Genomic DNA, 23,577 nt, shown 5'->3' with positions numbered 1-23,577 from the left:
GGTTTAAGGTACGTCTCAAATTACTGAATGATTTATTTTGAAAGATAATTTTATAAAACATCAGATGACAAAAAAAATCATTTCTGGCTTATTTTTACATACAATGCAGATGTGATTATGATAGCGGTAGATAAAAACAAAAACAACAATCATAATCAACACTATTGTAAATGTATTCTAGCATATTTGCAACGGAAGGTTGATAACTATGTGGCTTTGATCAAACAAAAGCTTTAGATGTAGCAAGCTGAAGAATCAATAAATTTATTGTACATGTAACACAGAATTGATAGTCTAAACACTTCGATTATAATGTGCGATATCACATCCAAAATCAAAAGTACATCTATGTTTTAAAGTAGAGTATTTTATTATGGCATTTTTTATTTGTTCTTAATTTACAATTTGTTCTTAAAAGTTACACTAGCAACAACTTAAACCATTGTCGAGTTGAGAGCCTCCTGAACAATCGATTTCCCAAAGTTGTTGAAAATCTTCGCGTCCATGAGTAATCCTAAAAAAAAAACAAATGTTATTAAAAGTTTGAAGAAAAAAAAACAACACAAAAAACCCAATCTCACCTCCAATACTCGCCGTCATAAAGCACACGATCGACCCGGTGATGAACGCCCGGAACGCCACCGACGTGATCATGCTGCGCTTCTCCGGAACCATCGCGCTCAACGTTCCGATCATGATGCCCATCGAGCTGGGGTTGGCAAACCCGCAGATGGCGTACGTTGCGATGGCCGACGATCGCGGCGAAAGCACCTTCGCCGTGATGAACTCTCCGAGCCGCTGGTAGGCGACGAACTCGTTCACGATGGTTTTGGTTCCGATCAGCTTGCCCACGTAGTAGCTTTCGTCCCACGGGACGCCCATCACGAAGGCCAGCGGCCGGAAGATGGTGCCGAAGATGTTCTCCAGGCTGATGTCCTCGAGACCTACCAGGGATCCGAGCCAGCCGAGGACGCCGTTGAGGAACGCGATGAACGACACGAACGCGATCAGGTTGGCGATGATGCCGAGGACCAGGGCCGTTGCGGTGTTTGCGCCGTTGGCGGCCGCGTCCAGCACGGAGGAATCGGGACTGGAATGAAGAGAACGTAAATTATTGTTTTGGGCGTTGCGAAATCAAAATTAAATCTTTTTTTTTTATTTAATGATTTTATGCCTGTTGATTTTTTTCAACATTACATTTACAAAAAAAAAACAATAAAAAAAAATGAAGATAAAAATGTTGTCATTTATAAGTACATTTTATGCCTCAAAATTACGTCATGTTTGCGATGATTTAAACTTTAAACACAAAACCATAACATCAGAAATGTAATGTTTTTTAAGCAAATTTTTAACTTTGCGATAAATTAAAAAGTATTCAATTTACACAGGGAACAAATCCTATAACAAAAAAAAACTTAACGAAAATGTTATGAAAATAAAAAATTAAAAGTTATTTTGTGTGAAGTAATTTTGAAAACCATATTAAATATCAGAAACAAGGGGTAAGACAGTGAGAAACTGAGTGACTCATTTTCTCAAAATTACTCAATGTGGCTCAAAGTTACTCAATATCCCTCTTGAACGATTTTCCAACAGGCTACGGAATTTGTGAATATACATATTTTGACAGGCGAGCGTATTTACAAAAAGTTTGAAATAATTTCACGACAAGATACTGTTAAACTTTCCAATATTGGCCATTGTATTTGCTGCGGAATGGTCTGTTCCGGATTTCAATCAAGAAATCTTTCTGCGGCACGTAGCAATTCTCGATGTTGTGGCATAGCTGGCATCCCCTGCACGCTTGTGGAAGCTGCTGACCTTGTGCCAGAGTACTTAAGCAGCGCTCAGCCCGCCGGATTTATCGCACTTTTCCGGCCCATTATATCCCAAATATCTCCAGAAACAGACAGACCCGAGAGGATTCCCTGCTCGTCCTGCTCAGATGGCACGGAGACAACAAGATGGTATCGACCACCAAGATGTACTAGTTTATGGGATGGTTCATCGAGCGCAAGAGGAAGTACCTGTTTGAGACAATGGATTGCATCTTGACCTGACCTGACCACTGATGTGAAGTCCGTCGAAATGCTCCAAGAAGCCCTGCCGGAGGCTGTGCCCGAAGACAACGTCAAGAACGTGCCCGTAAAGGAACTGCGTCGTGGATATGTCCCGATGACTCAAAGAATCACCGCCCAGGTCATCGTGCTGAACCATCCCGGTCAGATCTCCAACGGATACCCCGTGCTGGATTGCCACACCGCTCACATTGCTAGGGAGTTCAGCGAGATCAAGGAGAACATCTTTCGTCGTTCCGACAAGTCCACCGAGGATCATCTAAAGTCCATCATGTCTGGCGATGACGCTTTCGTCTTCCTGGTCTCACCCAAGCCTCCAGCAGTCGATTTCCGGTTATATCCTGCCGGTACTTGCGAGAAATCAGCTATTGTCAAAAGAGTCATACAAAACCAATAAATAAAAGTGTTTATTTCTGCTTTTTGTTTAGTTTTTTTTTAATGCGGTCGGTTTCGATGCCTTTGGTCCGTTCTATGCGCAGAAAAAAAGGCTTGGCTTGTCCACCGAGTCCTACTCGTTTTGGTTCCTTCGTTCGAGGATTTTCATAATTTGAACGATCGTTACGGCTATACGGATTTCGAAGAGCTTTTTTGTCACGCAGCGGAACGTGTTCTCTACCATGTCCACCAGCACCCCACACACCTTCAGATCATCCTCCTCCGGATGACAATCCGGAGACGTCATGCAGCTGCTCGGCGCAAAACACCCAAAACACAATATTACGTTCCGATTCCGGATTTTTCTATGGATCTGGTCCTGCAAGGGGTAGGATCCATGATATACAGCCTTGGGTAGAATCGACGCCGTAAATAGCTGCCAGAAATAAAACCGGAACGGGATCATTTTTTTCCGCTCCACGTGTTTCTATTTGGGCTTTGTTTTGTGTCTGTCAAAATCAGTCGTCTCTCTCTGGAACCAAATGTCAGTGTCAAAGTTCGTTACGTCGTTTGGAAGGATTGAAAAACTTTTGAGTGGCTCAATGTTACTCAAAATTATTCAAACTTTCTCAATATTACTCTCTGTCCTACCCCTTGGTTTTTTAATACCCCTGACTCAAGGCGGTTTCAAAAACACCCAAAAAGCAAAATCTAGAAATTTGGTTTATTGGACCTTTTCAAAAAAAAAAAAAAAAAAACTCCAGAATTATTGTTTTTATGTAAAATTTTACCGTAATGTACGTTTAAAAGTTATTGTATGTTTCTGAGGTGATTTTAACAATTTATTTGCAAAACAAACTACTAAAGTCGAGATTATTAAGGTGAAACGTGAAGGCAATCTGAGTGCTAATGTATTAGTGCGATGCATTGGTGTTGGTTTGATGACCATCATTGTTGACGTCATCGATTTACATGTATTAGTGACATCGTGTAGTAGTAGTGGTATTGACAGCTATCCTTGCAAAACATTCGAAAAATGCCTATCTAGTCCTTAATTATCATTTGAAAACAAAATATCGCTTCAATATTTTAAATTCTTTGTTTTTCTTAAATCTGTTCAAATGAAAAACGCCATGCCAAAGAAATAGATTTGCTTTGTCAAATTTAAAGTCAGAACAGGAGATTTTTCAACTAGTGGGTTCATCATCCCCAAACATAATTTGAACCTATCGCAATATATAATGATTTTACCTTAGACATAAACAATCAAAAGGTAGTATTTGTAAACTTACCGGAAAAAATGCCAGAGGTTGATTTGAGCACACACTTTGTTTTATTTGGTAGTCAATTAAAACAAGTTTGATTAACTTAACAAACTAACGTTTACACTACTCGACAAAACAAAACTTGTGTCAAGGGATTGACGATATCTCATCGGTTCCTCAGAGAAAAGGCATCCCCGAATCCGATGCAATCGACAGAATTTGATTTTATGTCCACGCGGACTGACGAGAAGCTGGTAAATTTTTTAACATAAAAAAATCGAACAATTTAAAAAAAACTTGCGTCTCCTCCCAACTAGGGGAAATTCTTGTATCTTTGGCAGGTTAAGCTCTCGCTCCTAACTCTATCCAATTTGCTGATTTTCACTATTTAAACAACTAATTTTGCAAAATTTTTGGTAGAAACTTGCTTGCTCACTTCTTATTGAGCTATTAATCACTCGATTTCAGTTGAAAACGCTTTTATTTAGCTTTAATTGCATGTCAAAGTTCTGACCTGCCAACATTAGAGGCACGCTGGAATTAGATGCTGTTCCCCTATATGAGCCATCTACAAAAATATGGAGGCGCCTGGTGCATAGCCATTTCCTTTAAGCACAACGGAAACAACCAATACAAATGTATAAAAAAGTTGTCAAGTTCGGGGGGTCCACAGCTAGCATTTTTTGTACGATTATAAAAATAAATATTAAAAGTTTAAAATTAAAATATTTGAAAAACATTTTTTTTAAATATATTTGTTTACTAAAATTTTATGTTTCTCAAAGGTCTATGGGTACTTCGGGATGTCCATGGTAATCCAAGGACTCCCTAGAGTTAAGATCTATGAGTCTACCGCCGTAACAAGCAAGAGGTCGTCGGATTTTGACCCCGGATCTTGTGCGTATAGCATCAGTGCATATGGTAGACTACTATATGAATGTGTTGGGATGTCCATGGTCATCCAAGGACTCCCTGGAGTTAAGATCTACGAGTCTACCGCCGTAACAAGCAAGAGGTCGTCGGATTTTGACCCCGGATCATGTGAGTATAGCATCAGTGGATATGGTAGACTACTATATGAATGTGTTGGGATGTCCGTGGTCATCCAAGGACTCCCTGGAGTTAAGATCTACGAGTCTACCGCCGTAACAAGCAAGAGGTCGTCGGATTTTGACCACGGATTATGTGCGTATAGCATCAGTGGATATGGTAGACTACTATATGAATGTGTTGGGATGTCCATGGTCATCCAAGGACTCCCTGGAGTTAAGATCTATGAGTCTACCGCCGTAACAAGCAAGAGGTCGTCGGATTTTGACCCCGGATCATGTGCGTATAGCATCAGTGGATATGGTAGACTACTATATGAATGTGTTGGGATGTCCATGGTCATCCAAGGACTCCCTGGAGTTAAGATCTACGAGTCTACCACCGTAACAAGCAAGAGGTCATCGGATTTTGACCCCGGATCATGTGAGTATAGCATCAGTGGATATGGTAAACTACTATATGAATGTAATGGGATGTCCATGGTCATCCAAGGACTCCCTGGAGTTAAGATCTATGAGTCTACCGCCGTAACAAGCAAGAGGTCGTCGGATTTTGACCCCGGATCTTGTGCGTATAGCATCAGTGCATATGGTAGACTACTATATGAATGTGTTGGGATGTCCATGGTCATCCAAGGACTCCCTGGAGTTAAGATCTACGAGTCTACCGCCGTAACAAGCAAGAGGTCGTCGGATTTTGACCCCGGATCATGTGAGTATAGCATCAGTGGATATGGTAGACTACTATATGAATGTGTTGGGATGTCCATGGTCATCCAAGGACTCCCTGGAGTTAAGATCTACGAGTCTACCGCCGTAACAAGCAAGAGGTCGTCGGATTTTGACCACGGATTATGTGCGTATAGCATCAGTGGATATGGTAGACTACTATATGAATGTGTTGGGATGTCCATGGTCATCCAAGGACTCCCTGGAGTTAAGATCTATGAGTCTACCGCCGTAACAAGCAAGAGGTCGTCGGATTTTGACCCCGGATCATGTGCGTATAGCATCAGTGGATATGGTAGACTACTATATGAATGTGTTGGGATGTCCATGGTCATCCAAGGACTCCCTGGAGTTAAGATCTACGAGTCTACCACCGTAACAAGCAAGAGGTCATCGGATTTTGACCCCGGATCATGTGAGTATAGCATCAGTGGATATGGTAAACTACTATATGAATGTAATGGGATGTCCATGGTCATCCAAGGACTCCCTGGAGTTAAGATCTATGAGTCTACCGCCGTAACAAGCAAGAGGTCGTCGGATTTTGACCCCGGATCATGTGAGTATAGCATCAGTGGATATGGTAAACTACTATATGAATGTAATGGGATGTCCATGGTCATCCAAGGACTCCCTGGAGTTAAGATCAATGAGTCTACCGCCGTAACAAGCAAGAGGTCGTCGGATTTTGACCCCGGATCATGTGCGTATAGCATCAGTGGATATGGTAGACTACTATATGAATGTAATGAGATGTACATGGTCATCCAAGGACTCCCTGGAGTTAAGATCTACGAGTCTACCGCCGTAACAAGCAAGAGGTCGTCGGATTTTGACCACGGATTATGTGCGTATAGCATCAGTGGATATGGTAGACTAATATATGAATGTAATGGGATGTCCATGGTCATCCAAGGACTCCCTGGAGTTAAGATCTACGAGTCTACCGCCGTAACAAGCAAGAGGTCGTCGGATTTTGACCCCGGATCATGTGCGTATAGCATCAGTGGATATGGTAGACTAATATATGAATGTAATGGGATGTCCATGGTCATCCAAGGACTCCCTGGAGTTAAGATCTATGAGTCTACCGCCGTAACAAGCAAGAGGTCGTCGGATTTTGACCCCGGATCATGTGCGTATAGCATCAGTGGATATGGTAGACTACTATATGAATGTAATGAGATGTACATGGTCATCCAAGGACTCCCTGGAGTTAAGATCTACGAGTCTACCGCCGTAACAAGCAAGAGGTCGTCGGATTTTGACCACGGATTATGTGCGTATAGCATCAGTGGATATGGTAGACTAATATATGAATGTAATGGGATGTCCATGGTCATCCAAGGACTCCCTGGAGTTAAGATCTACGAGTCTACCGCCGTAACAAGCAAGAGGTCGTCGGATTTTGACCCCGGATCATGTGCGTATAGCATCAGTGGATATGGTAGACTAATATATGAATGTAATGGGATGTCCATGGTCATCCAAGGACTCCCTGGAGTTAAGATCTATGAGTCTACCGCCGTAACAAGCAAGAGGTCGTCGGATTTTGACCCCGGATCATGTGCGTATAGCATCAGTGGATATGGTAGACTACTATATGAATGTAATGAGATGTACATGGTCATCCAAGGACTCCCTGGAGTTAAGATCTACGAGTCTACCGCCGTAACAAGCAAGAGGTCGTCGGATTTTGACCACGGATTATGTGCGTATAGCATCAGTGGATATGGTAGACTAATATATGAATGTAATGGGATGTCCATGGTCATCCAAGGACTCCCTGGAGTTAAGATCTACGAGTCTACCGCCGTAACAAGCAAGAGGTCGTCGGATTTTGACCCCGGATCATGTGCGTATAGCATCAGTGGATATGGTAGACTACTATATGAATGTAATGGGATGTCCATGGTCATCCAAGGACTCCCTGGAGTTAAGATCTATGAGTCTACCGCCGTAACAAGCAAGAGGTCGTCGGATTTTGACCCCGGATCATGTGCGTATAGCATCAGTGGATATGGTAGACTACTATATAAATGTGTTGGGCTCCCTGGAGTTAAGATCTACGAGTCTACCGCCGTAACAAAAAAGAGGTCGCCGTTTGGCTAAAGTGGTAAGCAAGGACTTTTGTTCATCGTTCAAACTTAAATATTTCGATAACTTCACATCGATTGTAGATCTTAACTCCAGGGAGTCCTTGGATGACCATGTACATCCCATTACATTCATATAGTAGTCTACCATATCCACTGATGCTATACGCACATGATCCGGGGTCAAAATCCGACGACCTCTTGCTTGTTACGGCGGTAGACTCATAGATCTTAACTCCAGGGAGTCCTTGGATGACCATGGACATCCCATTACATTCATATAGTAGTTTACCATATCCACTGATGCTATACGCACATAATCCGTGGTCAAAATCCGACGACCTCTTGCTTGTTACGGCGGTAGACTCATAGATCTTAACTCCAGGGAGTCCTTGGATGACCATGGACATCCCATTACATTCATATAGTAGTTTACCATATCCACTGATGCTATACTCACATGATCCGGGGTCAAAATCCGACGACCTCTTGCTTGTTACGGCGGTAGACTCATAGATCTTAACTCCAGGGAGTCCTTGGATGACCATGGACATCCCATTACATTCATATAGTAGTTTACCATATCCACTGATGCTATACGCACATGATCCGGGGTCAAAATCCGACGACCTCTTGCTTGTTACGGCGGTAGACTCATAGATCTTAACTCCAGGGAGTCCTTGGATGACCATGTACATCCCATTACATTCATATAGTAGTCTACCATATCCACTGATGCTATACTCACATGATCCGGGGTCAAAATCCGACGACCTCTTGCTTTTTACGGCGGTAGACTCGTAGATCTTAACTCCAGGGAGTCCTTGGATGACCATGGACATCCCAACACATTCATATAGTAGTCTACCATATCCACTGATGCTATACTCACATGATCCGGGGTCAAAATCCGATGACCTCTTGCTTGTTACGGTGGTAGACTCGTAGATCTTAACTCCAGGGAGTCCTTGGATGACCATGGACATCCCAACACATTCATATAGTAGTCTACCATATCCACTGATGCTATACGCACATGATCCGGGGTCAAAATCCGACGACCTCTTGCTTGTTACGGCGGTAGACTCATAGATCTTAACTCCAGGGAGTCCTTGGATGACCATGGACATCCCATTACATTCATATAGTAGTCTACCATATCCACTGATGCTATACGCACATGATCCGGGGTCAAAATCCGACGACCTCTTGCTTGTTACGGCGGTAGACTCGTAGATCTTAACTCCAGGGAGTCCTTGGATGACCATGTACATCCCAACACATTCATATAGTAGTCTACCATATCCACTGATGCTATACTCACATGATCCGGGGTCAAAATCCGACGACCTCTTGCTTGTTACGGCGGTAGACTCGTAGATCTTAACTCCAGGGAGTCCTTGGATGACCATGGACATCCCAACACATTCATATAGTAGTTTACCATATCCACTGATGCTATACGCACATGATCCGGGGTCAAAATCCGACGACCTCTTGCTTGTTACGGCGGTAGACTCATAGATCTTAACTCCAGGGAGTCCTTGGATGACCATGGACATCCCATTACATTCATATATTAGTCTACCATATCCACTGATGCTATACGCACATGATCCGGGGTCAAAATCCGACGACCTCTTGCTTGTTACGGCGGTAGACTCGTAGATCTTAACTCCAGGGAGTCCTTGGATGACCATGGACATCCCATTACATTCATATATTAGTCTACCATATCCACTGATGCTATACGCACATAATCCGTGGTCAAAATCCGACGACCTCTTGCTTGTTACGGCGGTAGACTCGTAGATCTTAACTCCAGGGAGTCCTTGGATGACCATGTACATCCCATTACATTCATATAGTAGTCTACCATATCCACTGATGCTATACGCACATGATCCGGGGTCAAAATCCGACGACCTCTTGCTTGTTACGGCGGTAGACTCATAGATCTTAACTCCAGGGAGTCCTTGGATGACCATGGACATCCCATTACATTCATATAGTAGTTTACCATATCCACTGATGCTATACGCACATAATCCGTGGTCAAAATCCGACGACCTCTTGCTTGTTACGGCGGTAGACTCATAGATCTTAACTCCAGGGAGTCCTTGGATGACCATGGACATCCCATTACATTCATATAGTAGTTTACCATATCCACTGATGCTATACTCACATGATCCGGGGTCAAAATCCGACGACCTCTTGCTTGTTACGGCGGTAGACTCATAGATCTTAACTCCAGGGAGTCCTTGGATGACCATGGACATCCCATTACATTCATATAGTAGTTTACCATATCCACTGATGCTATACGCACATGATCCGGGGTCAAAATCCGACGACCTCTTGCTTGTTACGGCGGTAGACTCATAGATCTTAACTCCAGGGAGTCCTTGGATGACCATGGACATCCCATTACATTCATATAGTAGTCTACCATATCCACTGATGCTATACGCACATAATCCGTGGTCAAAATCCGACGACCTCTTGCTTGTTACGGCGGTAGACTCGTAGATCTTAACTCCAGGGAGTCCTTGGATGACCATGTACATCCCATTACATTCATATAGTAGTCTACCATATCCACTGATGCTATACTCACATGATCCGGGGTCAAAATCCGACGACCTCTTGCTTTTTACGGCGGTAGACTCGTAGATCTTAACTCCAGGGAGTCCTTGGATGACCATGGACATCCCAACACATTCATATAGTAGTCTACCATATCCACTGATGCTATACTCACATGATCCGGGGTCAAAATCCGATGACCTCTTGCTTGTTACGGTGGTAGACTCGTAGATCTTAACTCCAGGGAGTCCTTGGATGACCATGGACATCCCAACACATTCATATAGTAGTCTACCATATCCACTGATGCTATACGCACATGATCCGGGGTCAAAATCCGACGACCTCTTGCTTGTTACGGCGGTAGACTCATAGATCTTAACTCCAGGGAGTCCTTGGATGACCATGGACATCCCATTACATTCATATAGTAGTCTACCATATCCACTGATGCTATACGCACATGATCCGGGGTCAAAATCCGACGACCTCTTGCTTGTTACGGCGGTAGACTCGTAGATCTTAACTCCAGGGAGTCCTTGGATGACCATGTACATCCCAACACATTCATATAGTAGTCTACCATATCCACTGATGCTATACTCACATGATCCGGGGTCAAAATCCGACGACCTCTTGCTTGTTACGGCGGTAGACTCGTAGATCTTAACTCCAGGGAGTCCTTGGATGACCATGGACATCCCAACACATTCATATAGTAGTTTACCATATCCACTGATGCTATACGCACATGATCCGGGGTCAAAATCCGACGACCTCTTGCTTGTTACGGCGGTAGACTCATAGATCTTAACTCCAGGGAGTCCTTGGATGACCATGGACATCCCATTACATTCATATATTAGTCTACCATATCCACTGATGCTATACGCACATGATCCGGGGTCAAAATCCGACGACCTCTTGCTTGTTACGGCGGTAGACTCGTAGATCTTAACTCCAGGGAGTCCTTGGATGACCATGGACATCCCATTACATTCATATATTAGTCTACCATATCCACTGATGCTATACGCACATAATCCGTGGTCAAAATCCGACGACCTCTTGCTTGTTACGGCGGTAGACTCGTAGATCTTAACTCCAGGGAGTCCTTGGATGACCATGTACATCCCATTACATTCATATAGTAGTCTACCATATCCACTGATGCTATACGCACATGATCCGGGGTCAAAATCCGACGACCTCTTGCTTGTTACGGCGGTAGACTCATAGATCTTAACTCCAGGGAGTCCTTGGATGACCATGGACATCCCATTACATTCATATAGTAGTTTACCATATCCACTGATGCTATACGCACATAATCCGTGGTCAAAATCCGACGACCTCTTGCTTGTTACGGCGGTAGACTCATAGATCTTAACTCCAGGGAGTCCTTGGATGACCATGGACATCCCATTACATTCATATAGTAGTTTACCATATCCACTGATGCTATACTCACATGATCCGGGGTCAAAATCCGACGACCTCTTGCTTGTTACGGCGGTAGACTCATAGATCTTAACTCCAGGGAGTCCTTGGATGACCATGGACATCCCATTACATTCATATAGTAGTTTACCATATCCACTGATGCTATACGCACATGATCCAGGGTCAAAATCCGACGACCTCTTGCTTGTTACGGCGGTAGACTCATAGATCTTAACTCCAGGGAGTCCTTGGATGACCATGGACATCCCATTACATTCATATAGTAGTCTACCATATCCACTGATGCTATACGCACATAATCCGTGGTCAAAATCCGACGACCTCTTGCTTGTTACGGCGGTAGACTCGTAGATCTTAACTCCAGGGAGTCCTTGGATGACCATGTACATCCCATTACATTCATATAGTAGTCTACCATATCCACTGATGCTATACTCACATGATCCGGGGTCAAAATCCGACGACCTCTTGCTTTTTACGGCGGTAGACTCGTAGATCTTAACTCCAGGGAGTCCTTGGATGACCATGGACATCCCAACACATTCATATAGTAGTCTACCATATCCACTGATGCTATACTCACATGATCCGGGGTCAAAATCCGATGACCTCTTGCTTGTTACGGCGGTAGACTCGTAGATCTTAACTCCAGGGAGTCCTTGGATGACCATGGACATCCCAACACATTCATATAGTAGTTTACCATATCCACTGATGCTATACGCACATGATCCGGGGTCAAAATCCGACGACCTCTTGCTTGTTACGGCGGTAGACTCATAGATCTTAACTCCAGGGAGTCCTTGGATGACCATGGACATCCCATTACATTCATATATTAGTCTACCATATCCACTGATGCTATACGCACATGATCCGGGGTCAAAATCCGACGACCTCTTGCTTGTTACGGCGGTAGACTCGTAGATCTTAACTCCAGGGAGTCCTTGGATGACCATGGACATCCCATTACATTCATATATTAGTCTACCATATCCACTGATGCTATACGCACATAATCCGTGGTCAAAATCCGACGACCTCTTGCTTGTTACGGCGGTAGACTCGTAGATCTTAACTCCAGGGAGTCCTTGGATGACCATGTACATCCCATTACATTCATATAGTAGTCTACCATATCCACTGATGCTATACGCACATGATCCGGGGTCAAAATCCGACGACCTCTTGCTTGTTACGGCGGTAGACTCATAGATCTTAACTCCAGGGAGTCCTTGGATGACCATGGACATCCCATTACATTCATATAGTAGTTTACCATATCCACTGATGCTATACGCACAAGATCCGGGGTCAAAATCCGACGACCTCTTGCTTGTTACGGCGGTAGACTCATAGATCTTAACTCCAGGGAGTCCTTGGATGACCATGGACATCCCATTACATTCATATAGTAGTTTACCATATCCACTGATGCTATACTCACATGATCCGGGGTCAAAATCCGACGACCTCTTGCTTGTTACGGCGGTAGACTCATAGATCTTAACTCCAGGGAGTCCTTGGATGACCATGGACATCCCATTACATTCATATAGTAGTTTACCATATCCACTGATGCTATACGCACATGATCCGGGGTCAAAATCCGACGACCTCTTGCTTGTTACGGCGGTAGACTCATAGATCTTAACTCCAGGGAGTCCTTGGATGACCATGGACATCCCATTACATTCATATAGTAGTTTACCATATCCACTGATGCTATACGCACATAATCCGTGGTCAAAATCCGACGACCTCTTGCTTGTTACGGCGGTAGACTCATAGATCTTAACTCCAGGGAGTCCTTGGATGACCATGGACATCCCATTACATTCATATAGTAGTTTACCATATCCACTGATGCTATACGCACATGATCCGGGGTCAAAATCCGACGACCTCTTGCTTGTTACGGCGGTAGACTCATAGATCTTAACTCCAGGGAGTCCTTGGATGACCATGGACATCCCATTACATTCATATAGTAGTCTACCATATCCACTGATGCTATACGCACATAATCCGTGGTCAAAATCCGACGACCTCTTGCTTGTTACGGCGGTAGACTCGTAGATCTTAACTCCAGGGAGTCCTTGGATGACCATGTACATCCCATTACATTCATATAGTAGTCTACCATATCCACTGATGCTATACGCACATGATCCGGGGTCAAAATCCGACGACCTCTTGCTTGTTACGGCGGTAGACTCGTAGATCTTAACTCCAGGGAGTCCTTGGATGACCATGTACATCCCAACACATTCATATAGTAGTCTACCATATCCACTGATGCTATACTCACATGATCCGGGGTCAAAATCCGACGACCTCTTGCTTTTTACGGCGGTAGACTCGTAGATCTTAACTCCAGGGAGTCCTTGGATGACCATGTACATCCCAACACATTCATATAGTAGTCTACCATATCCACTGATGCTATACTCACATGATCCGGGGTCAAAATCCGACGACCTCTTGCTTGTTACGGCGGTAGACTCGTAGATCTTAACTCCAGGGAGTCCTTGGATGACCATGGACATCCCAACACATTCATATAGTAGTCTACCATATCCACTGATGCTATACGCACATGATCCGGGGTCAAAATCCGACGACCTCTTGCTTGTTACGGTGGTAGACTCGTAGATCTTAACTCCAGGGAGTCCTTGGATGACCATGGACATCCCAACACATTCATATAGTAGTCTACCATATCCACTGATGCTATACGCACATGATCCGGGGTCAAAATCCGACGACCTCTTGCTTGTTACGGCGGTAGACTCATAGATCTTAACTCCAGGGAGTCCTTGGATGACCATGGACATCCCATTACATTCATATAGTAGTCTACCATATCCACTGATGCTATACGCACATGATCCGGGGTCAAAATCCGACGACCTCTTGCTTGTTACGGCGGTAGACTCGTAGATCTTAACTCCAGGGAGTCCTTGGATGACCATGGACATCCCAACACATTCATATAGTAGTCTACCATATGCACTGATGCTATACGCACAAGATCCGGGGTCAAAATCCGACGACCTCTTGCTTGTTACGGCGGTAGACTCATAGATCTTAACTCTAGGGAGTCCTTGGATTACCATGGACATCCCGAAGTACCCATAGACCTTTGAGAAACATAAAATTTTAGTAAACAAATATATTTAAAAAAAATGTTTTTCAAATATTTTAATTTTAAACTTTTAATATTTATTTTTATAATCGTACAAAAAATGCTAGCTGTGGACCCCCCGAACTTGACAACTTTTTTATACATTTGTATTGGTTGTTTCCGTTGTGCTTAAAGGAAATGGCTATGCACCAGGCGCCTCCATATTTTTGTAGATGGCTCATATAGTTGGGAGGAGACGCAAGTTTTTTTTAAATTGTTCGATTTTTTTATGTTAAAAAATTTACCAGCTTCTCGTCAGTCCGCGTGGACATAAAATCAAATTCTGTCGATTGCATCGGATTCGGGGATGCCTTTTCTCTGAGGAACCGATGAGATATCGTCAATCCCTTGACACAAGTTTTGTTTTGTCGAGTAGTGTTATTGACACGACTGTGCTCGGCACTCGGATACAGAATGAATGAAAAGTGAGAAAGAAAGAGAAAGCGCACCCTTAAACTTTTTTTTAATCTGTATTGAGGGCATTAAAATATACATTTTCATCTTAAAACCCCTGGATTTTAAACTGTTTGCTAAATATAAACTTTGCTCTAAAAAAATAAAAAAAAAATATATAAAATTGTAACATAATTCATGCAAAATTCGCTTTCACCATCCAATTTGGCGACTAAAGTTTATTTTATAAATATTTAAATCTGACATCATTTGACCAGTTTCGAAGTGTCCCGAAATACTTATCTGTTTTGCTGTTGTGTGGCTCTCATTTCTCGCGAGATTTTTAGGCGGAAAAAACAAACAAGTTTCGAGTTCAGTATTTTATTATGCAAATCTTTACCGTACTTAAAAATATAATCTAAAGTAAAACTTATTGCTCAGACTTTGCCTCTTCTTCTTTCGGGGCAGCCTGATCTTCCGGCTTCTTGACATCATCCGCTAACGCAGCCGGTTCCGGTTCCTTCTGCGAATCATCCTCGTCCTTTGCTGTATTTCTCTTCTCTTCATCCTTTACCTCCCCCTTTTCAACAGCCACCTTCTTACCAGACTCCTTCCTGTTCTGCTCCGCCGACTCAGTCAATTCCTGCGACTTGGCGTCTTTGTCCTACCGGGTGCAAATCTAGATCAGGTTGTACATTCGCAGCTCGGAAATCTCCGGCACGACGCTTATCATCGTCAGCCCTTTGATTACTTCGACGATCACCGCCAGCTCCGGATGCTTCAGGTTGGTCTTGTTACCCCGGTTTTTGGCGCTGATCATTTCGGCGAGCGCGTTGATCATGCTCTCGCGCTCCAGTTCGTTGTTGAACAGCCGGTTGGAGGTGATCGCGAACATTTTCGGTTCCTTCAGAAAGTCCCGATCGAACAGCTTGCCGGCGCCGTCCATGATGTCCTTCAGGTTGGCCTTGTTGACCACTTCGATCGGCACTGGCTTCATAATGTAGCGGCTTTTTTGATCCTTGGTTCCGGCCGCGTCCTGCAGGATCTTGAGCGCCAGCTCGGTCGGATCTTCCAGCACCGTCGTGATGTAGCAGATGTTCTTCGCGCCGGTGTCCATCGACTCGAACCGGAACTTTTTCTTATCCGTTTTGGCCGCTTCGGCTAGCTTTTACACCTGCACCGAAATGTCCTCCTCCTTCTCTTCCGCGCCTTCTTCAGCAGGTTGTTCCTTGGGCGGAGATTCGCCCGCCTTCCCGTATAGATCGTCGGCGTACTCGTTCAGCAGCCGGAACGCGTCCCGGGTGCAGTCCCGTTCGCGCATTTTGAACGTTACCAAGAATCCGCGCTGGCCGGGTTTCTTCCGGTGGCAATCCGTCTTGCGGTTCACGACGACAAGAAAAAAATCGGGACGGGTTTTTTTTTAGCACGGATGAAAACAAATCGAACTGTCAAGTGTCAGATGCTTTGCGTGGTATGTCAAAGAAAAGTGTTGCGAAGAACGTTGGAATTTTGAGAAAAAACTTTTGTTATGATTTTTTTCAATCGATTATCATAGTTTTATTCCTGTTAATTGTATTTTTAATAAATAATAACAACAGTTGAACGTTTTTGAATACCTTTTTACGATATTTAGGATGAAAATGTTCACATTAAAATAAGTAATGCCTAAGTGTATGAATAACATTTCTGGCAACACCCACGAATTGAATCTTGATGATTACCAATACTAATGTCACCGATGCTGGTGTTGGTACGTGTAAAATTATAAGAAAATTTTCTCGCGGAAAAGTTCGATTCGCAAGTTTTGAACGACGATTTTCGCGAATTTCGCGGGTGTTGTGACATTGGTGGTAATCAGCAGATTCTCCAGAGGCTGCAGCACGTCTAGGGATTACCTTTTTGTTGAGGTAAGGCCATTTTGAAGCTGATTTTCGGAGGTGAAATTTTTGTATGGTGAAAACAAAGTGCAGGAAAAGAGGCTAAATTTATGGAAAATTTGAATTTGTTGGCCTGTTAAATTATCTGTTTGGATTCTCGGAAATGTAATGTGCATAGTGATTATTTTGTGTTGCATGCTGCGTGTCTTTTAAGGCAAGAATTCACAATATCACGAAAACGTTGTAAATTTCTACTGTTTAATGTGGAACAAAAAACCATCATTTTAAAGGTGAAACGGGATAATTTTTCTACCATGTTTTTTCGCCATATTTGATGATGGCACGTTACACCTTAAGCAAACATCGGGCCGATGACCTCATTTAAAGTTGTACTTTTATCACATGAAACTTTTAACTTGACTACTGTGTAATTCGACATTTACTACAGTAATTCTTATAACAAAAATTGAATTATTCATGATTTTTTTTGTTTTCACTGTGCGCAGTTTCCGCGCGTTATCAAACTCAATCACCCAAGATGGCGGCCTTTAGCATCCCCCTGGTTCAAAACGATAAAGCTTATCTTTCTGAGTGCAATGACTTCTTGGCAGAAAAGATCCTACTTGACATGCATGAAAACAAAAAAAAGTGATCAAAAATGGATTTTAATCGCGTTTTTTTTACCGATGTTCAAAAAAAATTGACATAGGGCTTTATGACCCTATTCAGGTTTTTAAGCGAAGATGGCCTTCGAATGTTGAACGTCCGAAATGTTAAAATCGCGCAGTAGCACCAACATTAGAAAAAAAAATTGGCTGTCATGTCATTGCACACTTTTTCCGTAATGTTGGTACCACTGCGTGATTTTGACATTTCGGGCGTTCACCATTCGAACGCCATTTTCGCTTAAAAACCTGGATTCAGTTAAAAAAGCATTCAGCAATTAAGCTAAAAAAAGAAAAGACAAATCCAAATCCAGAGTTTTTTTTTTGAAAAGGTCCTATAAGCTATTGTGTTCCATATGTATATAATACACAATAATAAATTAAAAAAAACTTTTTTGTATGGATCGTGGACAATCGCCATACCCCCCCCCCCTAAAGTGTCCACGTGGTTTATGGATGGTCCCATTACAAAAATTAAAGAAGCCAGCCCTACTGCGTTGTGTTTACCGCAGAAAAGATTCTGAGAACGGATATTTTTTTATATTTAATTTGATCAAAGCTGGAATCGTATTAATTACCTAGACATAATATTGTTCATATTAAAACATTAATTTAAAATTCTATCATCTGCAAAATCAAACCCACACCCACAATAATAAATAAAAACTTACGATTCCTCCATCTGGATGTTATCCGATCGCGTTTTGCTCTGCTCAGTTTCCGGATAGATCAGCTTAGCGAAGCAGAGAGCAGCCGGCGCGGCCATCACACTGGCCGTAATCAGGTGGGCCGGTTCCGCTCCGAACGAAATGTACGCCGCCAGTACGGTTCCGGACACGGTCGCAAAACCCGATGTCATGATCGAGTGCACTTCCGAGTGCGTCAGGTCCTTGATGTAAGGCCGGATCAACAGCGGCGACTCGCTCATCCCGAGGAAAATGTTGGCCGCGGCAATGACGCTCTCGCAGACTGTGGTTCCGAGCAGCGCTTGTAGGATCCAGCCGAGCTTGAGGACGACCCACTGCATCGCTCCGAGGTAGTACAGGATCGAGATGAAGAAACTGAAGAAGTAGATCACGGACAGGACGGCGAACGCGAATACGCCCTCCTGGCGGACTATGAAGTTCCCGTACACGAACGATGCTCCGTCGGCGGAGTAATTCAGGAAGGTGGCCACTTTGTCCCCGATGCACTCGAAAATGCTGCGGCCGACCTCCCACCGGATGCAGAACAGTCCAAGCAGAAACTGGAAGGTCACTCCGAGGACCACGGGGCGGTAGTTGATCTGGAAGTTACGAAGAGTTGAATATCTAAGGATAGTAATAGAAACAATGTCGGATCGTACTCTCGTGGGATGTTTGGAACAGATGAATGCCAGTATGAACAGGGTTGCCATTCCGACCAGAGACATGAGCCTTTCCGGTTCATCTTTAGTTTCGATGAAGCAGAATATGGCGAAGGCTACCAGTATCACTCCACATGCCCCAAGTTTAGCCCACCTGAATAGACATAACAAATTAGTAATATTGATCATGTAGTATTGATGACAAATTCTCACAAATTGCTGAAGAAGTTTCCCAGCGTTCGGCTCAACGGTTTAACCACGTTCGACTTGAAGGGCTTTCGGAGCAGGGGCTTCACGATATGGAAGTACACCAGACCCAGATAGACGAAACCCAACAGCAGGACCAGCATTCCGTAACCGCTGCACCACTGCATTCCACATCCCGTAAGACATGTTTCCTCTGTAAAGAAATTTTATATGAGTTGTAACTATAGAATGTAATTTCGTAAACACAGAACTGCCAATAATCGCAAGCCACTTCAGTGGCTTATCAATCACTTTGCCGAATCCTTTAATCTTCGCCACCTTTTATTCAACAACCACAATTCGTGGTGGTCACAAGCGCTAAATCACCAATTATTTCGAACTCAAACAGGCCAAATCCCGGATAAGATAAGAGGACTGTATGCGTGTTTCGATTGTGTTTGCTTTGGCCCTCTGCCAAAAATAGGCCAGACATGGACACGGGGTTTGCTGACGTAAATTTACGCCCCCACTCAGTCGAAGAACTTACCCTTTTCGAGATAGTGATTAGTGGCGAATCCGAAGAAAATGATGACCAGCGCATTCAGTGTCACTAGCCACGCTATCCGGATTTGGGCTTTGTATTTGTCCACCAGGTCGCCCAGTTTGTCGTAGAAGGTTCGTTTGGAGTTGGAGGGCAGGGAGGCGGTGTCCGCAGTGTTGCCATTCTGGAAATGACGGAAATGTAGTCTTCAGGGATAGATTATACACTGGAATTCCCAATTCAATAACACGGATTTGAGATAATGATGCACTCAAGTATAGGTGATAAGCTTTGAGTATCTCAAAATCCAGTGATTTGCCCTGGCTTACCTCAGTGTTTACGATAGTGCCACTTTTGCGGTGTGTTAGCTGTAGGCCATTCTGGGAACGGGAGAAATTTTGATTTGATAAGATTAGAGCAGTCGTTTTGTTATGAATTGCCCGCCAGGTTTACTACGCGTAACGTATACGGACTGTTATCTAACTGTTGATATCTGACTGGGCTTTATGGGCTGATGTATTTTGCTCCAAAACATTGAGAAACTTACCCCTTCGTGGTCGAAGGCCTCGTTCTGGATTCCACTCATCGTTGGAAATGTTGACTAGTGATGGTGTCAGACTTAAAATTCTCTTTTTTTAACTAATAGAAGAAGCTGCTAACTGGAGTTCATATTGTTGAAAAAAAAGCTAAGAGGGTACAAATAAACATAATATATTTATGAAATATACAATTTTTCAATTGATCTAACAAAAAGGAAATTATTATCTAGTCATTCTAAAAAAATAATTGAGAAAATTTAGCTGTTATTTTGTGCTTTAGCAATGTTTTTATTTCAAGTTCAAACATTCTTTAAGTTTGAATTTAGTTTTTATCATATCTATATTGATGTTTTCAGAATCAATAATTAAATTGAAAACTAGGAAAAGAAAGCATGATTATCAATTTCGTTAAATTGTGCAATGTACGAAAACAAACTTGGATTGTTGTACAGAATAATTGTAATATTGAATTTCTTACAATTTTGAATGTGTTTACTTTAAATTTTAGTTTTTCTATCCTGAGCTATTTTATTCAAATTTATTTTCATTTAAAATGAATAAGAAAAAAATGATGTAGTTTTTATAAATCTTTTGAGTAATATATATTGTCAAGAATAAGCTTAAAAAAGCAAATTATTTATACAGATAACGGAGTTCGCTGCAAATATTTTTGAAATATTGAGAAATGTCACAAAATAGCAATACAATATTTAAAAAAAATTAAATAAATTTCAATTGTTTGAAAAATTTTTAAGAAAAGCTTTATAAATTTCAAATCATTTTAAAATATTTTGTAAGATATTAATGATCTCATGAATAAAATGTTATGATTTTTTGCATTTTCAATTTTTAATAAACATTAGTCCCGGCCCGCTACCGCTTCAGAATAATCAGATCTGGCCCGCAGGGCCAAAAGGTTGAGCACCCCTGCTCTACATTGTTCGACTAGTATCTGTGCTAAACACGAGTCAAATTTGTTATGATTTGGAGTTTTGTTATTTTTGTGTAAAAACTAGCAAAATTATCAAAATTTCGACGGAAGATTCTTTTTTTCTCGAAACATTCTCAAGTGTTGAATATTTTGTGAAATTTAATGGTGAACTTGTCCTACATTGAAAACAATTTCTTTTGAAATAATCTTGAGTACTTTTTCATTAGTTAGGTAAGTCATTGCTATGAGTTTGCTATGCAAACAAGACCTTTAAAAAAATATAATGCACTTTTCTATGCAGGGTGCAAATTAAAAAAAAACGTAAAAACATCATATTTTTTTTTAATTTATTAGTGATTTTTTTATACCTGACCAGCAAGATACTATGTTTCCAGTTTATCATGTTATTTTCAAATGTTTGCTGGCAGTGTTGGAATTCTCGATTTTTGACCCCCACTCCCCCCCCCCCCTTCCTTTGTAACAAATCGTAACAGGTGAGTAAACCACTCTACCCCCGCCCCCTGTAACGCGTTACACAAGGTCTTTTTGCAAACTATGAGTGCTTATATGAAAATTTTGCGTTACGTAACATAATTTTTCTTCACACCAACCTCCTCCAATTTTCGTAACAGACGTCGACACTCCCTCCCCCCTACCTGCGTTACCTAATAAAAGAACGCTCCCCTACAAGTTCTCTCCCTCGCTCGCGAGCAAAAAAAGCTTTCCTTCTTCTCGCTCGAATTCCAACACTGATTGTTGGGATGTTTATTTTTGTTACACTCTTATATTTACACAGAAAAATGTGTTCCAGAAATCACCAATTTTGATTCACGAGTTCGCGATCAATTGGATTCACGATGTTCGGGATACATTTAATGATTTAATGATTTATTGAATCGTGTATTACAAAATTCGTGAATTTGACGTCCTTTTCCATCTTCTTCTAAGACACTAGTCATCTATCCACCTATCAGTTTCATGCCTTTCTTCTAATTTGTGAGTTTAATTTCACCGAAAACTACCGATAAAAGCCCGTAATATCTTATTTTTTTAAATGATCTTTCATAAAAATTCGCTCATAAAAACGTGAGTAACACAGCTTATGATTTTAAGATTGATTTGAGTCATGATTAGACTTCATGGATTTTTGAAAAATATTCACGCTTTTATGAATTTACATGTAAAAAGAAAATTTACGTCTTAAAATTCAATCTGAGAATCAGGCAGTCATGCTTTTGATAATTTCAATGGGATATTAGAAGCATTGATGTTTCATAAACTGAAAATTCTTCTTAAAAAATAATTTGTAAAAAGTATATCTTGAAAAATTGTTTTAATCATTAGGCAATACGTCAATTTTGAAATTTTGTGTGATTTCAAATTGATTTTAAATATTTTTTTTCAGAGCCAGCAGCGTCTTAAAAGATAAAAATATGCAGATATTCTAAAAAAGATTTAAAGGTCACGGGAGGACTTTGACCGTACACCTGTTTTAATCGAAACTTGTGTTGTTTTTGCCCATTCACCTATTCAATTCATCCCTCTAATCAGCAAAGCCTTGTCAATTGCTGACGCTCAATCTAGATAGCTCCCAAAAAAAAGAGACAATGGCAGCAATAGTCCGGTTGTCAGACACGGCATTTACAACGTCCTCGTGGGGGCATTACAATGAAATTCCGACCGCACGTCACTTATTTCGCAAGGCGATAAAATGTGGCCATAAATCAATGGGACTCTTGATGGGACTTTTTTTTCCAAGATGACTCTGAATTATGTAATATGGTGATTCTTACTTGAAAACTAACTGAAAAGCTGTTTACGTTCTGAGAACGAATTCAACCAACTATACCGGTTCTGGTAATCAGAAATTCACTTTAATTATGCGGGCTTAGCTGCAGCTGATTTGCTAATTTGGTTCTTCACTCGTAGTCAACTTTGTTCATCACTATCACTGGACTTAAGTCACTGGGAATCACTTAGAGAACCCCTTAAATCTCATATATGAGGCTCTTCCACCGATTAAAACCCCAACTCGATTCACTGCGGGTCGTCAAGCCAAAACATTGGTGAATCACTCACTACCGTAGGGAAATCCCTCCCGAAGCTACCTTCTCCTCTTCAAACAGTTTTAATCAAGGTCTTTGGATGTACCGAACGGAACGGCTTCGCGTCGCCACTCAAGTCTCCAAAGTTGTTCTCTTAATGATTGGCTACCTTTTCGGCCGACTGTCGCGAGCTATACTGAACGAGGTACCGAACCGAACC

The 23,577-nt window shown here is 42.1% G+C and overlaps 2 protein-coding genes across 2 annotated transcripts; both read right to left on the bottom strand.

The window, feature by feature from the left end:
- Positions 1-347: 347 nt before the first annotated feature.
- Positions 348-23,577, bottom strand: LOC120418881 (solute carrier family 28 member 3). The gene is made up of 9 exons (XM_039581415.2): positions 23,106-23,577; positions 20,390-20,528; positions 20,172-20,222; positions 19,849-20,026; positions 19,329-19,515; positions 19,116-19,269; positions 18,442-19,055; positions 582-1,090; positions 348-514 (listed from the first exon to the last, which is right to left on the bottom strand). The coding sequence occupies exons 2-9, from the start codon at positions 20,426-20,428 to the stop codon at positions 435-437; spliced, it is 1,812 nt and encodes a 603-aa protein (XP_039437349.1). The 5' UTR covers positions 20,429-20,528; positions 23,106-23,577; the 3' UTR covers positions 348-434.
- On the bottom strand, positions 15,759-16,479 carry LOC120418882 (THUMP domain-containing protein 1 homolog). The gene has a single exon (XM_039581416.2). The coding sequence runs from the start codon at positions 16,343-16,345 to the stop codon at positions 15,908-15,910; it is 438 nt and encodes a 145-aa protein (XP_039437350.1). The 5' UTR covers positions 16,346-16,479; the 3' UTR covers positions 15,759-15,907.

This window comes from Culex pipiens, chromosome 3 (genome assembly GCF_016801865.2).
Source record: "Culex pipiens pallens isolate TS chromosome 3, TS_CPP_V2, whole genome shotgun sequence".
NCBI classification, from domain to species: Eukaryota; Metazoa; Arthropoda; class Insecta; order Diptera; family Culicidae; genus Culex; species Culex pipiens.
Note: the sequence above shows the minus strand (reverse complement) of the source record. Positions and strands in the feature narration are given on the sequence as shown.